The following is a 17,456-nucleotide window of genomic DNA, read 5'->3' as shown; positions in this document are numbered from 1 at the left end:
GGGGGGGGTTTTGGGAAAGATGGGAATGGATTTGGGAGGAGACAACTCAGTCATTGTTCTTGGAGAGGAACGGGAGGTTGGAATTGGGACGGCAAGGACAGAGAGGTCAGGGGTTAGTGGGCGTGTTTCTCCATCCCGCCGCACCAGATTTCTGGTTCAGCGCGCCGGGGGGACGCTCCGTGTCGCCGGCTGGTCAATGGGATTTCCCGTTGTGGGGCAGCCCCACGCCGTCGGGAAACCCCCGGGCAGCCGGTAACACGGAGACTCCCCCCGGCGGAGGATTCAGCCCAGGGTGTTTTTCTTTTGAGGAGTGGGGTGTTGATGACAGATTCAAAAGCAGAGAGAGGGACGGTACCCGTTAATGTTATTGGCTAATATGGGAACCAGGAGGGGACATTGGTGATCAGCAGCTTCATGACAATAAGATCAAAGGAACAGGACGTAGGCCTCAAAGGACAAAGAGCAATACAGCACAGGAACAGGCCCTTCGGCCCTCCAAGCCTGCACCGGTCATGATAGCAGCCTTGATCAAAACCCTCAGGGCTTCCTCGTGCCGTATCCCTCTATACCCGTCCTATCCATTGTTTGTCAAGATGTCCTTTGAACGCCGTTAATGCATCTCATGTGTCTCACGGACAAGGTAAGCTGAGATAGGCTACCGGGGGGGGGGACTGGAGGAATCCGGGAGCTCAGGGGTGAGGCAGGGCGGAACGTTAGAGGAAGGTGTGTGCAGTCCACCAATGGAAGGGGGGCAAATGGTTGATCAGAGGGCGGCAGAGAAATGCTCGAGTTTCTCCTGCTTACTGTCGGAGGTGAGGGTTGGATTGAGGCGGTGGGAGTGGTTGGAGGGAGGGGAGGCTGGATAGGCAGCGAGAAGTGAATTCGGAGGGAGCTTTTTCAACGTGAACACGAGGAGGTTGTTTTCGGAGGGGGGGGGGGGAGGAGAGTGGCGAGGAATGAGGATTTGGAATGGGGAAGGGTGAGGAACGGGACAGGGTAACATGACCAAAGGAGGAGAGTGTGCCAGAGGATTTGGGAGGGGGGGGGGCAAGGCCTGATCATGTGACCAGTTCTGAAGCACATAACACGAGTGTCTTGATGGGGCAGGACCAGACCCGGGGGGGGGGGGGGGGGGCGGCGCATCGATTAGGGGGAAGGTGTCACCACCCCTCAGCCAGGTTTGTGTCAGGGTCATGGTGAGCGAGGAGAGCTGATTGACGGGCAGAGTGCTCAGGTCAGCAATGGAAGCAATGAGTTAGACAGGTCGGGGGCTGGTGAGATTGGCCAGATGGTTATTTTGTTAAATTCCTATGTGCGATGTGGGCGCCCCGGACACAGCTAGCCTTTATTGCCCGTCCCTAATTTCCTCACTTGGCCTTTCAGAGGGCAGTATCCCTCAGCCGATGCACTGGTCAGGAAAGGCAGCGAGATGAGGCATCAGAGAGCTGGGGTTGTGATAGATCTACCATGTGGTTTTAGCAGCTCTTTGCAATTACTACAACTCAGTAGAAATTTAAGTTAAAACTTCTCAGGTGCAAATAAGAATCTGCTTTATTTGTCTTCTATTGATTACGAGTCATTGGATTGGATTTGTTTATTGTCACGTGTACCGAGGTACAGTGAAAAGTATTTTTCTGCGAGCAGCTCAACAGATCATTAAGTACACGGGAAGAAAAGGGAATAAAAGAAATACATAATAGGGCAACACAACATAGACAATGTAACTACATAAACACCGGCATCGTATGAAGCATACAGGGTGTAGTGTTAATGAGGTCAGTCCATAAGAGGGTCATTTAGGAGTCTGGTAACAGCGGGGAAGAAGCTGTTTTTTGAGTCTGTTCGTGCGTGTTCTCAGACTTCTGTATCTCCTGCCCGATGGAAGAAGTTGGAAGAGTGAGTAAGCCGGGTGGGAGGGATTTAAAAGCCTTACTCTCTAATAAGCCCAGCCAGCATAGGACTCACAGAGAGGCAATCTGTAGACAATTGAAACTTTCAAACAATCACAGAAATGATTCTCTTGTTTAGGCAAACAGCTCGCAATAACTTCAAAAGTCAAAGTCGGAAAGTGAAATAAGAAAAGCAGAGAGACAGCGAATAGTTAAGTCAAAGTATAGATTGATTCTGGAAAGAGAGAGAGAGAGATCCAGCTGAAAATGGCCGAACGGAACCACACAGTTATACTCTATCATATCTGTCTTCAGACATCGAATTACACCCCTCTGTAATCCTAACTGCTTTGGGTTAACATCAAATGAGTTTGATTTGATGGTGAGCTGTCCATCTTCCATCTGCAATATTAGTCTAAAATGTTTCATAGATGAATTCCTGGATGAGTTATGGAATGCGATTTAGCGCTTTTATCGCAAGCGGCTTGCTGCTGACTTGTCTGTTCTTTTAGGTTCTATCCTGTTGCTATGCTGTTGTCATGGCCCTGGACTGCAGTTCATCTTGCAATTGTATTTATTAGAACAATGGGACTCAGCAGAGTGAGCTTTGCTGAAATGACTTATGCTGAATGTGTTTTGAAATGACCTGAGGTTGCTGAAATTCTTCATTTTAAATGGGTAAACTGGGGTCTAATAGACGAGGGGCTTCATGTTTTTACCTATCGGATGTATTAGAAATAGTTGGCTTCTACAGGTACTCATGAGGTAATGACGAGTTCCTCGATAAGCCCCTTGGAAGATTTCAGACACACACACACACACACACACACAGAGGGAAACCGGCACATTGATCTGAGGGGGGGATCAGGGTAGTGGAGGCTGCAGGAAATGTGGAGGAGTGATGAAAGGTTGGAGGCCCCGCTGGGAGGGTCAGCCGGGATCCTGTGCCCTAGTCGCTGGAGTGGGGAATTGAACCTCTGGTCGGTTGATTCAGAGGCGAGAGAGCCACAGCCAATCCCACCAGGGGACTGCTGTCAGCCTCCGTGTCCCTGGGGTTAGGTAGGTGATGGTCGGAGCTTCCTCAGTGACGACAATCTGCCCAACAATAGCTGTGTGCAGTGGGTGAGGACAGGGCCTGGTTTCAGTCTCTCTCCCCAGTTGGCCTTCAGCCTGGAGGGAGATGTGAGCTTCCAGCTGAGCCAACAGGAGGACAGTCAGTGCTCGGGAATCCTCCGTTACAGAGCATGAACAACACAGCCATGCTGGAGGCAGTGGGCAGGAGGAAGCCCTTTAAATTACACAGCCATGTCCTCTTCTCTTGTCAAGCGCAAGTCAAAGCAGAGGGTGGTGGAGCGAGGAGTTACCATGTAGATCCACAAGGAACTGAGCCTCCGCCTCTTCCTGAGACACCTCATTAATCCCAGGAGTCAGTAAGGAATGTGGAGTTAATCGCTGTCGCTCCCAGTACTTGGCAATTCTGCTGCTGTTCCATTCTGGAGATTGCTTTGGAGTTCAATGCTTTTCTCATTCCATTCCGCCAGCATTCACAAACGAAGATCTCCCAGGTTCCAGCTCGCAGCCTCGGATCTGATGTCATCCTGATCTACTGAACAAGCTGCAAAATATAGAAGATCAGTCCGCAGCTCTGTCATCCCTCTCTCTCCTTCCTTTCCCCCCTCTCTCTCTCAGTCCGCCCCTCTCCATGCAGATTCCCCCTTCTCTTTTTCCATTGTCTCTCTCTGTCTGCCTGTCTGTCTATCTATCTATCTCTACCTATATATGTCGCTATCTATCTCTCTGTCTATCTATCTCTCTATCTATCTCTATATCTATCTCTCGCTCTATCTACCTATCTCTCTATCTATCTCTCTATCTATCTCTCTAACTATCTATCTCTCTATCTCTGTCTATCTCTCTCTCCATCTATGTCTCTATCTATCTCTCCATCTATGTCTCTATCTATCTCTCTCTATCTATCTATCTCTCTATCTATGTCTCTATCTCTCTATCTATCTCTCTAACTATTTATCCATCTATCTCTCTATCTATCTCTCTATCTATCTCTCTATCTATCTCTCTAACTATCTATCTCTCTATCTCTGTCTATCTCTCTCTCCATCTATGTCTCTATCTATCTCTCCATCTATGTCTCTATCTCTCTCTATCTATCTATCTCTCTATCTATGTCTCTATCTCTCTATCTATCTCTCTAACTATCTATCCATCTATGTTTCTATCTATCTCTCTATCTATGTCTCTACCTATCTCTCTACCTATCTCTCTACCTATCTCTCTATCTATCTCTCTATCTATCTCTCTATGTCTCTATTTATCTCTCTATCTATGTCTCTATCTATCGACCTATCGACCTATCTCTCTCTCTATCTATCTATCTCTCTACCTATCAATCTATCTCTCTATTTATCTCTCTAACTATCTATCTCTCTCTCTAGCTATCTATCTCTCTATCTATCTCTCTATCGACCTATCTCTCTCTCTATCTATCTCTCTACCTATCAATCTATCTCTCTATCTATCTCTCTAACTATCTATCTCTCTATATATCTCTCTATCGACCTATCTCTCTCTCTATCTATCTCTCTACCTATCAATCTATCTCTCTATCTATGTCTCTAGCTATCTCTCTATCTATCTATCTCTCGATCTATCTATGTCTCTATCTCTCTATCTATTTCTCTAACTATCTATCCATCTATCTCTCTATCTATGTCTCTATCTATGTCTCGATCTATGTCTCTATCTATCTCTCTAGCTATCTCTCTATCTATGTCTCTATGTCTCTATCTATGTCTCTATCTATGTCTCTATCTATGTCTCTATCTATCTCTCTATCTATGTCTCTATCTATGTCTCTATCTATGTCTCTATCTATCTCTCTAGCTATCTCTCTATCTATGTCTCTATGTCTCTATCTATGTCTCTATCTATCTCTCTATCTATGTCTCTATCTATGTCTCTATCTATCTCTCTATCTATGTCTCTATCTCTCTATGTCTCTATCTATCTCTCTATCTATCTCTCTATCTATGTCTCTATCTATGTCTCTATCTATGTCTCTATGTCTCTATCTATGTCTCTATCTATCTCTCTATCTATGTCTCTATGTCTCTATCTATGTCTCTATCTATCTCTCTATCTATGTCTCTATGTCTCTATCTATGTCTCTATCTATCTCTCTATCTATCTCTCTATCTATGTCTCTATGTCTCTATCTATGTCTTTATCTATGTCTCTATCTATGTCTCTATGTCTCTATCTATGTCTCTATCTATCTCTCTATCTATGTCTCTATGTCTCTATCTATGTCTCTATCTATCTCGCTATCTATGTCTCTATGTCTCTATCTATGTCTCTATCTATCTCGCTATCTATGTCTCTATGTCTCTATCTATGTCTCTATCTATGTCTCTATCTATGTCTCTATCTATCTCGCTATCTATGTCTCTATCTATGTCTCTATCTATGTCTCTATCTATGTCTCTATCTCTCTATGTCTCTATCTATGTCTCTATCTATGTCTCTATCTATGTCTCTATCTATGTCTCTATCTCTCTATGTCTCTTTCTATGTGATGAATGATATCTGTATACACATGTACCTTTAATGCGTAGGCCTTTAATGTCTACCTTTCTCTCTCTCTCTCTCTACCTTTCTCTCTCTCTCTTTCTCTCTCTCCCTCTCTCTACCTTTAGAACATAGAACATAGAACAATACAGCGCAGTACAGGCCCTTCGGCCCACGATGTTGCACCGAAACAAAAGCCATCCAACCTACACTATGCCATTATCATCCATATGTTTATCCAATAAACTTTTAAATGCCCTCAATGTTGGCGAGTTCACTACTGTAGCAGGTAGGGCATTCCACGGCCTCACTACTCTTTGCGTAAAGAACCTACCTCTGACCTCTGTCCTATATCTATTACCCCTCAGTTTAAAGTTATGTCCCCTCGTGCCAGCCATATCCATCCGCGGGAGAAGGCTCTCACTGTCCACCCTATCCAACCCCCTGATCATTTTGTATGCCTCTATTAAGTCTCCTCTTAACCTTCTTCTCTCCAACGACAACAACCTCAAGTCCATCAGCCTTTCCTCATAAGATTTTCCCTCCATACCAGGCAACATCCTGGTAAATCTCCTCTGCACCCGCTCCAAAGCCTCCACGTCCTTCCTATAATGCGATGACCAGAACTGTACGCAATACTCCAAATGCGGCCGTACCAGAGTTTTGTACAGCTGCAACATGACCTCCTGACTCCGGAACTCAATCCCTCTACCAATAAAGGCCAACACTCCATAGGCCTTCTTCACAACCCTATCAACCTGGGTGGCAACTTTCAGGGATCTATGTACATGGACACCTAGATCCCTCTGCTCATCCACACGTCCAAGAACTTTATCATTAGCCAAATATTCCGCATTCCTGTTATTCCTTCCAAAGTGAATCACCTCACACTTCTCTACATTAAACTCCATTTGCCACCTCTCAGCCCAGCTCTGCAGCTTATCTCCCCACCCCTGGCACAGCGGAATCTCCCCGCCCCTGGCACTGTGGAATCTCCCCGCCCCTGGAACATTGGAATCTATGCAGCCCCTGGCACAGCGGAATCTCCCCGCCCCTGGCACGGCGGAATCTCCGCAGCCCCTGGCACAGCGGAATCTCCGCAGCCCCTGGCACAGCGGAATCTCCGCAGCCCCTGGCACAGCGGATTCTCCCCGCCCCTGGCACGGCGGAAACTCCCCGCCCCTGGCACGGCGGAATCTCCCCGCCCCTGGCACGGCGGAATCTCCGCAGCCCCAGGCACGGCGGAATCTCCCCGCCCCTGGCACGGCGGAATCTCCGCAGCCCCTGGCACAGCGGAATCTCCGCAGCCCCTGGCACAGCGGAATCTCCGCAGCCCCTGGCACAGCGGAATCTCCGCAGCCCCTGGCACAGCGGATTCTCCCCGCCCCTGGCACGGCGGAAACTCCCCGCCCCTGGCACGGCGGAATCTCCCCGCCCCTGGCACGGCAGAATCTCCGCAGCCCCAGGCACGGCGGAATCTCCCCGCCCCTGGCACGGCGGAATCTCCCCGCCCCTGGCACGGCGGAATCTCCGCAGCCCCCGGCACAGCGGAATCTCCACAGCCCCTGGCACGGCGGAATCTCCGCAGCCACGGGCATGGCGGAATCTCCCCGCCCCTGGCACAGCGGAATCTCCCCGCCCCTGCCACGGCGGAATATCCCCACCCCGGCACAGCGGAATCACCCCGCCTCTGGCACAGCGGAATCTCCGCAGCCCCTGGCACAGCGGAATCTACCCGCCCCTGGCACAGCGGAATCTCCCCGCCCCTGGCACAGCGGAATCTCCCCGCCCCTGGCACAGCGGAATCTCCCCTCCCCTGGCACAGCGGAATCTCCCCGCCCCGGCACAGCGGAATCTCCCCGCCCCTGGCACAGCGGAATCTTCCCGCCCCTGGCACAGCGGAATCTCCCCGCCCCTGGCACAGCGGAATCTCCGCAGCCCCCGGCACAGCGGAATCTCCCCACCCCTGGCACAGCGGAATCTCCCCGCCCCTGGCACTGTGGAATCTCCCCGCCCCTGGCACAGCGGAATCTCCGCAGCCCCTGGCACAGCGGAATCTCCCCGCCCCTGGCACGGCGGAATCTCCGCAGCCCCTGGCACAGCGGAATCTCCGCAGCCCCTGGCACAGCGGAATCTCCCCGCCCCTGGCACGGCGGAATCTCCGCAGCCCCGGGCACGGCGGAATCTCCCCGCCCCTGGCACAGCGGAATCTCCCCGCCCCTGCCACGGCGGAATATCCCCACCCCGGCACAGCGGAATCACCCCGCCTCTGGCACAGCGGAATCTCCGCAGCCCCTGGCACAGCGGAATCTCCCCGCCCCTGGCACAGCGGAATCTCCCCGCCCCTGGCACGGCGGAATCTCCCCGCCCCTGGCACAGCGGAATCTCCCCACCCCTGGCACAGCGGAATCTCCCCGCCCCTGGCACAGCAGAATCTCCCTGCCCATGGCACGTCGGAATCTCGCCGTACTGGCACAATGTAATCTCCGCAGCCACTGGCACAGCGGAATCTCCCCGCCCCCGGCACAGCGGAATCTCCCCGCCCCTGGCACGGCGGAATCTCCCCGCCCCTGGCACAGCGGAATCTCCCCGCGCCTGGCACTGCGGAATCTCCCCGCCCCTGGCACAGCGGAATCTCCCCGCCCCTGGCACAGTGGAATCTCCCCGCCCCTGGCACAGCGGAATCTCCCCGCCCCTGGCACAGCGGAATCTACGCAGCCCCTGGCACGGCGGAATCTCCCCGCCCCTGGCACAGCGGAATCTCCCCGCCCCTGGCACAGCGGAATAACCCCACCCCTGGCACAGAGGAAACTCCGCAGCCCCTGGCACGGCGGAATCTCCCCGCCCGCGGCACGGCGGAATCTCCCCGCCCCGGCACGGCGGAATCTCCACGCCCCTGGCACAGCGGAATCTCCCCGCCCCTGGCACAGTGGAATCTCTCCGCCCCGGCACAGCGGAATCTCCGCAGCCCCTGGCACAGAGGAATCTCCCCGCCCCTGGCACAGCGGAATCTCCGCAGCCCCTGGCATGGCGGAATCTCCCCGCCCCTGGCACAGCGGAATCTCCGCAGCCCCTGGCACAGCGGAATCCCTCCGCCCCTGGCACAGCGGTATCTCCCCGCCCCTGGCACAGCGGAATCTGCGCAGCCCCTGGCACAGCGGAATCCCTCCGCCCCTGGCACAGCGGTATCTCCCCGCCCCTGGCACAGCGGAATCACCCCGCCCCTGGCACAGCGGAATCTCCCCGCCCCTGGTACAGCGGAATCTCCGCAGCCCCTGGCACAGCGGAATCTCCCCGCCCCTGGCACAGCGGAATCGCCCCGCCCCTGGCATAGCGGAATCTCCGCAGCCCCTGGCACAGCGGAATCTCCCCGCCCCTGGCACAGCGGAATCGCCCCGCCCCTGGCATAGCTGAATCTCCGCAGCCCCTGGCACAGCGGAATCTCCCAGCCCCTGCCACGGCGGAATATCCCCACCCCTGGCACAGTGGAATCTCCGCAGCCCCTGGCACAGCGGAATCTCCCCGCCCCTGGCACAGCGGAACCTCCCCGCCCCTGGCACAGTGGAATCTCCCCGCCCCTGGCACAGTGGAATCTCCCCGCCCCTGGCACAGGGAATCTCCCCGCCCCTGGCACAGCGGAATCACCCCGCCCCTGGCACAGCGGAATCTCCCCGCCCCTGGCACAGCAGAATCTCCGCAGCCCCTGGCACAGCGGAATCTCCCCGCCCCTGGCACAGCGGAATCTCCCCGCCCCTGGCACAGCGGAATCTCCCCGCCCCTGGCACAGCGGAATCTCCGCAGCCCCTGGCACAGCGGAATCTCCGCAGCCCCTGGCACAGCGGAATCTCCCCGCCCCTGGCACAGCGGAATCTCCCCACCCCTGGAACTGCGGAATCTCCCCGCCCATGGCACGTCGGAATCTCGCCGTACTGGCACAATGTAATCTCCGCAGCCACTGGCACAGCGGAATCTCCCCGCCCCCGGCACAGCGGAATCTCCCCGCCCCTGGCACGGCGGAATCTCCCCGCCCCTGGCACAGCGGAATCTCCCCACCCCTGGCACAGCGGAATCTCCCCGCCCCTGGCACAGCAGAATCTCCCCGCCCCTGGCACAGCGGAATCTCCCCACCCCTGGAACTGCGGAATTTCCCTGCCCCTGGCACAGCGGAATCTCCCCGCCCCTGGCACAGCGGAATCTCCCCACCCCTGGAACTGCGGAATTTCCCTGCCCCTGGCACAGCGGAATCTCCCTGCCTCTGGCACAGCGGAATCTCCCCGCCCCCGGCACGGCGGAATCTCCCCGCCCCTGGCACGGAGGAATCTCCCCGCCCCTGGCACAGCGGAATCTCCCCGCCCCTGGCACAGCGGAATCTCCCCGCCCCTGGCACTGCGGAATCTCCCCGCCCCTGGCACAGTGGAATCTCCCCGCCCCGGCACAGGGAATCTCCCCGCCCCTGGCACAGCGGAATCACCCCGCCCCTGGCACAGCGGAATCTCCCCGCCCCTGGCACAGCGGAATCACCCCGCCCCTGGCACAGCGGAATCTCCCCGCCCCTGGCACAGCGGAATCTCCCCGCGCCTGGCACTGCGGAATCTCCCCGCCCCTGGCACAGCGGAATCTCCCCGCCCCTGGCACAGCGGAATCTCCCCGCGCCTGGCACTGCGGAATCTCCCCGCCCCTGGCACAGCGGAATCTCCCCGCCCCTGGCACGGCGGAATCTCCCCGCCCCTGGCACAGCGGAATCTCCCCGCCCCTGGCACAGCGGAATAACCCCACCCCTGGCACAGAGCAAACTCCGCAGCCCCTGGCACGGCGGAATCTCCCCGCCACTGGCACAGCGGAATCTCCCCGCCACTGGCACGGCGGAATCCCCCCGCCCCGGCACAGCGGAATCTCCGCAGCCCGCGGCACAGCGGAATCTCCCCGCCCGCGGCACGGCGGAATCTCCCCGCCCCGGCACGGCGGAAACTCCACGCCCCTGGCACAGCGGAATCTCCCCGTCCCTGGCACAGCGGAATCTCCCCGCCCCTGGCACAGCGGAATCTCTCCGCCCCGGGCACAGCGGAATCTCCGCAGCCCCTGGCACAGAGGAATCTCCCCGCCCCTGGCACAGCGGAATCTCCCCGCCCCTGGCACAGCAGAATCTCCCCGCCCCTGGCACGGCAGAATCTCCCCGCCCCTGGCACAGCGGAATCTCCCCACCCCTGGAACTGCGGAATTTCCCTGCCCCTGGCATAGCGGAATCTCCCTGCCTCTGGCACAGCGGAATCTCCCCGCCCCCGGCACGGCGGAATCTCCCCGCCCCTGGCACGGAGGAATCTCCCCGCCCCTGGCACAGCGGAATATCCCCGCCCCTGGCACAGCGGAATCTCCCCGCCCCTGGCACTGCGGAATCTCCCCGCCCCTGGCACAGTGGAATCTCCCCGCCCCGGCACAGGGAATCTCCCCGCCCCTGGCACAGCGGAATCACCACGCCCCTGGCACAGCGGAATCTCCCCGCCCCTGGCACAGCGGAATCACCCCGCCCCTGGCACAGCGGAATCTCCCCGCCCCTGGCACAGCGGAATCTCCCCGCGCCTGGCACTGCGGAATCTCCCCGCCCCTGGCACAGCGGAATCTCCCCGCCCCTGGCACAGTGGAATCTCCCCGCCCCTGGCACAGCGGAATCTCCCCGCCCCTGGCACAGCGGAATCTACGCAGCCCCTGGCACGGCGGAATCTCCCCGCCCAAGGCACAGCGGAATCTCCCCGCCCCTGGCACAGCGGAATAACCCCACCCCTGGCACAGAGGAAACTCCGCAGCCCCTGGCACGGCGGAATCTCCCCGCCACTGGCACAGCGGAATCTCCCCGCCACTGGCACGGCGGAATCCCCCCGCCCCGGCACAGCGGAATCTCCGCACCCCGCGGCACAGCGGAATCTCCCCGCCCGCGGCACGGCGGAATCTCCCCGCCCCGGCACGGCGGAATCTCCACGCCCCTGGCACAGCGGAATCTCCCCGTCCCTGGCACAGCGGAATCTCCCCGCCCCTGGCACAGTGGAATCTCTCCGCCCCGGGCACAGCGGAATCTCCGCAGCCCCTGGCACAGAGGAATATCCCCGCCCCTGGCACAGCGGAATCTCCGCAGCCCCTGGCATGGCGGAATCTCCCCGCCCCTGGCACAGCGGAATCTCCGCAGCCCCTGGCACAGCGGAATCCCTCCGCCCCTGGCACAGCGGTATCTCCCCGCCCCTGGCACAGTGGAATCTCCCCGCCCCTGGCACAGGGAATCTCCCTGCCCCTGGCACAGCGGAATCACCCCGCCCCTGGCACAGCGGAATCTCCCCGCCCCTGGCACAGCGGAATCTCCGCAGCCCCTGGCACAGCGGAATCTCCCCGCCCCTGGCACAGCGGAATCGCCCCGCCCCTGGCATAGCGGAATCTCCGCAGCCCCTGGCACAGCGGAATCTCCCCGCCCCTGGCACAGCGGAATCGCCCCGCCCCTGGCATAGCGGAATCTCCGCAGCCCCTGGCACAGCGGAATCTCCCAGCCCCTGCCACGGCGGAATATCCCCACCCCTGGCACAGTGGAATCTCCGCAGCCCCTGGCACAGCGGAATCTCCCCGCCCCTGGCACAGCGGAACCTCCCCGCCCCTGGCACAGCGGAATCACCCCGCCCCTGGCACAGCGGAATCTCCCCGCCCCTGGCACAGCAGAATCTCCGCAGCCCCTGGCACAGCGGAATCTCCCAGCCCCTGGCACAGCGGAATCGCCCCGCCCCTGGCATAGCGGAATCTCCGCAGCCCCTGGCACAGCGGAATCTCCCCGCCCCTGGCACAGCGGACTCGCCCCACCCCTGGCATAGCGGAATCTCCGCAGCCCCTGGCACAGCGGAATCTCCCAGCCCCTGCCACGGCAGAATATCCCCACCCCTGGCACAGTGGAATCTTCGCAGCCCCTGGCACAGCGGAATCTCCCCGCCCCTGGAACTGCGGAATCTCCGCAGCCCCTGGCACAGCGGAATCTCCCCGCCCCTGGCACAGCGGAATCTCCCCGCCCCTGGAACTGCGGAATCTCCCCGCCCCCGGCACAGCGGAATCTCCGCAGCCCCTGGCACAGCGGAATCTCCCCGCCCTGGCACGGTGGAATCTCCCCGCCCCTGGCAGAGCGGAATCTCCCCGCCCTGGCACAGCAGAATCTCCCCGCCCTGGCACGGCGGAATCTCCCTGCCCCTGGCATATCGGAATCTCCCCGCCCCCGGCACAGTGGAATCTCCCCGCCCCTGGCACAGCGGAATCTCCCCGCCCTGGCACAGCGGAATCTCCCCGCCCCTGGCACGACGGAATCTCCCCGCCCTGGCACAGTGGAATCTCCCCGCCCCTGGCATAGCGGAATCTCCCCGCCCTGGCACGGCGGAATCTCCCTGCCCCTGGCACGACGGAATCTCCCCGCCGCCGGCACAGCGGAACCTCCCCGCCCCGGCACAGCGGAATCTCCCCGCCCCTGGCACAGCGGAATCTCCCCGCCCCTGGCACAGCGGAATCTCCGCAGCCCCTGGCACAGCGGAATCTCCCCGCCCCTGGCACAGCGGAATCTCCCCGCCCCTGGCACAGCGGAATCTCCCCGCCCCTGGCACAGCGGAATCTCCGCAGCCCCTGGCACAGCGGAATCTCCCTGCCCCTGGCACAGCGGAATCGCCCCACCCCTGCCACGGCGGAATATCCCCACCCCTGGCACAGTGGAATCTCCCCGCCCATGGCACGTCGGAATCTCGCCGTACTGGCACAATGTAATCTCCGCAGCCACTGGCACAGCGGAATCTCCCCGCCCCCGGCACAGCGGAATCTCCCCGCCCCTGGCACGGCGGAATCTCCCCGCCCCTGGCACAGCGGAATCTCCCCACCCCTGGCACAGCGGAATCTCCCCGCCCCTGGCACAGCAGAATCTCCCCGCCCCTGGCACGGCAGAATCTCCCCGCCCCTGGCACAGCGGAATCTCCCCACCCCTGGAACTGCGGAATTTCCCTGCCCCTGGCACAGCGGAATCTCCACGCCCCTGGCACAGCGGAATCTCCCCACCCCTGGAACTGCGGAATTTCCCTGCCCCTGGCACAGCGGAATCTCCCTGCCTCTGGCACAGCGGAATCTCCCCGCCCCCGGCACGGCGGAATCTCCCCGCCCCTGGCACGGAGGAATCTCCCCGCCCCTGGCACAGCGGAATCTCCCCGCCCCTGGCACAGCGGAATCTCCCCGCCCCTGGCACTGCGGAATCTCCCCGCCCCTGGCACAGTGGAATCTCCCCGCCCCGGCACAGGGAATCTCCCCGCCCCTGGCACAGCGGAATCACCCCGCCCCTGGCACAGCGGAATCTCCCCGCCCCTGGCACAGCGGAATCACCCCGCCCCTGGCACAGCGGAATCTCCCCGCCCCTGGCACAGCGGAATCTCCCCGCGCCTGGCACTGCGGAATCTCCCCGCCCCTGGCACAGCGGAATCTCCCCGCCCCTGGCACAGCGGAATCTCCCCGCGCCTGGCACTGCGGAATCTCCCCGCCCCTGGCACAGCGGAATCTCCCCGCCCCTGGCACGGCGGAATCTCCCCGCCCCTGGCACAGCGGAATCTCCCCGCCCCTGGCACAGCGGAATAACCCCACCCCTGGCACAGAGCAAACTCCGCAGCCCCTGGCACGGCGGAATCTCCCCGCCACTGGCACAGCGGAATCTCCCCGCCACTGGCACGGCGGAATCCCCCCGCCCCGGCACAGCGGAATCTCCGCAGCCCGCGGCACAGCGGAATCTCCCCGCCCGCGGCACGGCGGAATCTCCCCGCCCCGGCACGGCGGAAACTCCACGCCCCTGGCACAGCGGAATCTCCCCGTCCCTGGCACAGCGGAATCTCCCCGCCCCTGGCACAGTGGAATCTCTCCGCCCCGGGCACAGCGGAATCTCCGCAGCCCCTGGCACAGAGGAATCTCCCCGCCCCTGGCACAGCGGAATCTCCCCGCCCCTGGCACAGCAGAATCTCCCCGCCCCTGGCACGGCAGAATCTCCCCGCCCCTGGCACAGCGGAATCTCCCCACCCCTGGAACTGCGGAATTTCCCTGCCCCTGGCATAGCGGAATCTCCCTGCCTCTGGCACAGCGGAATCTCCCCGCCCCCGGCACGGCGGAATCTCCCCGCCCCTGGCACGGAGGAATCTCCCCGCCCCTGGCACAGCGGAATATCCCCGCCCCTGGCACAGCGGAATCTCCCCGCCCCTGGCACTGCGGAATCTCCCCGCCCCTGGCACAGTGGAATCTCCCCGCCCCGGCACAGGGAATCTCCCCGCCCCTGGCACAGCGGAATCACCACGCCCCTGGCACAGCGGAATCTCCCCGCCCCTGGCACAGCGGAATCACCCCGCCCCTGGCACAGCGGAATCTCCCCGCCCCTGGCACAGCGGAATCTCCCCGCGCCTGGCACTGCGGAATCTCCCCACCCCTGGCACAGCGGAATCTCCCCGCCCCTGGCACAGTGGAATCTCCCCGCCCCTGGCACAGCGGAATCTCCCCGCCCCTGGCACAGCGGAATCTACGCAGCCCCTGGCACGGCGGAATCTCCCCGCCCAAGGCACAGCGGAATCTCCCCGCCCCTGGCACAGCGGAATAACCCCACCCCTGGCACAGAGGAAACTCCGCAGCCCCTGGCACGGCGGAATCTCCCCGCCACTGGCACAGCGGAATCTCCCCGCCACTGGCACGGCGGAATCCCCCCGCCCCGGCACAGCGGAATCTCCGCACCCCGCGGCACAGCGGAATCTCCCCGCCCGCGGCACGGCGGAATCTCCCCGCCCCGGCACGGCGGAATCTCCACGCCCCTGGCACAGCGGAATCTCCCCGTCCCTGGCACAGCGGAATCTCCCCGCCCCTGGCACAGTGGAATCTCTCCGCCCCGGGCACAGCGGAATCTCCGCAGCCCCTGGCACAGAGGAATATCCCCGCCCCTGGCACAGCGGAATCTCCGCAGCCCCTGGCATGGCGGAATCTCCCCGCCCCTGGCACAGCGGAATCTCCGCAGCCCCTGGCACAGCGGAATCCCTCCGCCCCTGGCACAGCGGTATCTCCCCGCCCCTGGCACAGTGGAATCTCCCCGCCCCTGGCACAGGGAATCTCCCCGCCCCTGGCACAGCGGAATCACCCCGCCCCTGGCACAGCGGAATCTCCCCGCCCCTGGCACAGCGGAATCTCCCCGCCCCTGGCACAGCGGAATCGCCCCGCCCCTGGCATAGCGGAATCTCCGCAGCCCCTGGCACAGCGGAATCTCCCAGCCCCTGCCACGGCGGAATATCCCCACCCCTGGCACAGTGGAATCTCCGCAGCCCCTGGCACAGCGGAATCTCCCCGCCCCTGGCACAGCGGAACCTCCCCGCCCCTGGCACAGCGGAATCACCCCGCCCCTGGCACAGCGGAATCTCCCCGCCCCTGGCACAGCAGAATCTCCGCAGCCCCTGGCACAGCGGAATCTCCCAGCCCCTGGCACAGCGGAATCGCCCCGCCCCTGGCATAGCGGAATCTCCGCAGCCCCTGGCACAGCGGAATCTCCCCGCCCCTGGCACAGCGGACTCGCCCCACCCCTGGCATAGCGGAATCTCCGCAGCCCCTGGCACAGCGGAATCTCCCAGCCCCTGCCACGGCAGAATATCCCCACCCCTGGCACAGTGGAATCTTCGCAGCCCCTGGCACAGCGGAATCTCCCCGCCCCTGGAACTGCGGAATCTCCGCAGCCCCTGGCACAGCGGAATCTCCCCGCCCCTGGCACAGCGGAATCTCCCCGCCCCTGGAACTGCGGAATCTCCCCGCCCCCGGCACAGCGGAATCTCCGCAGCCCCTGGCACAGCGGAATCTCCCCGCCCTGGCACGGTGGAATCTCCCCGCCCCTGGCAGAGCGGAATCTCCCCGCCCTGGCACAGCAGAATCTCCCCGCCCTGGCACGGCGGAATCTCCCTGCCCCTGGCATATCGGAATCTCCCCGCCCCCGGCACAGTGGAATCTCCCCGCCCCTGGCACAGCGGAATCTCCCCGCCCTGGCACAGCGGAATCTCCCCGCCCCTGGCACGACGGAATCTCCCCGCCCTGGCACAGTGGAATCTCCCCGCCCCTGGCATAGCGGAATCTCCCCGCCCTGGCACGGCGGAATCTCCCTGCCCCTGGCACGACGGAATCTCCCCGCCGCCGGCACAGCGGAACCTCCCCGCCCCGGCACAGCGGAATCTCCCCGCCCCTGGCACAGCGGAATCTCCCCGCCCCTGGCACAGCGGAATCTCCCCGCCCCGGCACAGCGGAATCTCCCCGCCCCCGGCACAGCGGAACCTCCCCGCCCCCGGCACAGTGGAATCTCCGCAGCCCCTGGCACAGCGGAATCTCCGCAGCCCCTGGCACAGCGGAATCTCCCTGCCCCTGGCACAGCGGAATCGCCCCACCCCTGCCACGGCGGAATATCCCCACCCCTGGCACAGTGGAATCTCCGCAGCCCCTGGCACAGCGGAATCTCCCCGCCCCTGGCACAGCGGAATCTCCCCGCCCCCGGCACAGCGGAATCTCCCCGCCCCTGACATAGCGGAATCTCCCCGCCCCAGCACGGCGGAATCTCCCCGCCCCTGGCACAGCGGAATCTCCCCGCCCTGGCACGGCGCAATCTCCCCGCCCCTGGCACGACGGAATCTCCCCGCCCCTGTCACGGCGGAATCTCCCCGCCCCGGCACAGCGGAATCTCCCCGCCCCCGGCACAGCGGAACCTCCCTGCCCCCGGCACAGCGGAATCTCCCCGCCCATGGCACAGCGGAATCTCCCCGCCCCTGGCACAGCGGAATCTCCTCGCCCCGGCACAGCGGAATCTCCCCGCCCCCGGCACAGCGGAATCACCCCGCCCCTGGCACAGTGGAATCTCCGCAGCCCCTGGCACAGCGGAATCTCCGCAGCCCCTGGCACAGCGTAATCGCCCCGCCCCTGGCACGGCGGAATCTCCCC

General features: G+C 61.3%; 1 protein-coding gene across 1 annotated transcript in view; it reads right to left on the bottom strand.

Annotated features, from left to right (window-relative positions):
- Positions 1-1,533: 1,533 nt before the first annotated feature.
- LOC140424674 (tonsoku-like protein) overlaps positions 1,534-17,456 on the bottom strand; it is a 111,175-nt gene continuing 95,252 nt past the window's right edge. The window contains exon 10 of the mRNA XM_072507941.1: positions 1,534-3,504. Within this exon, the coding sequence (XP_072364042.1) occupies positions 3,434-3,504 (71 nt within the window). The 3' untranslated portion in view covers positions 1,534-3,433. The remainder of the gene's footprint in view (positions 3,505-17,456) is intronic.

The sequence above is a fragment of the Scyliorhinus torazame genome, chromosome 6, assembly GCF_047496885.1.
Source record: "Scyliorhinus torazame isolate Kashiwa2021f chromosome 6, sScyTor2.1, whole genome shotgun sequence".
Lineage (NCBI taxonomy): Eukaryota > Metazoa > Chordata > Chondrichthyes > Carcharhiniformes > Scyliorhinidae > Scyliorhinus > Scyliorhinus torazame.
This window is presented reverse-complemented; position numbering and strand designations above follow the sequence as displayed.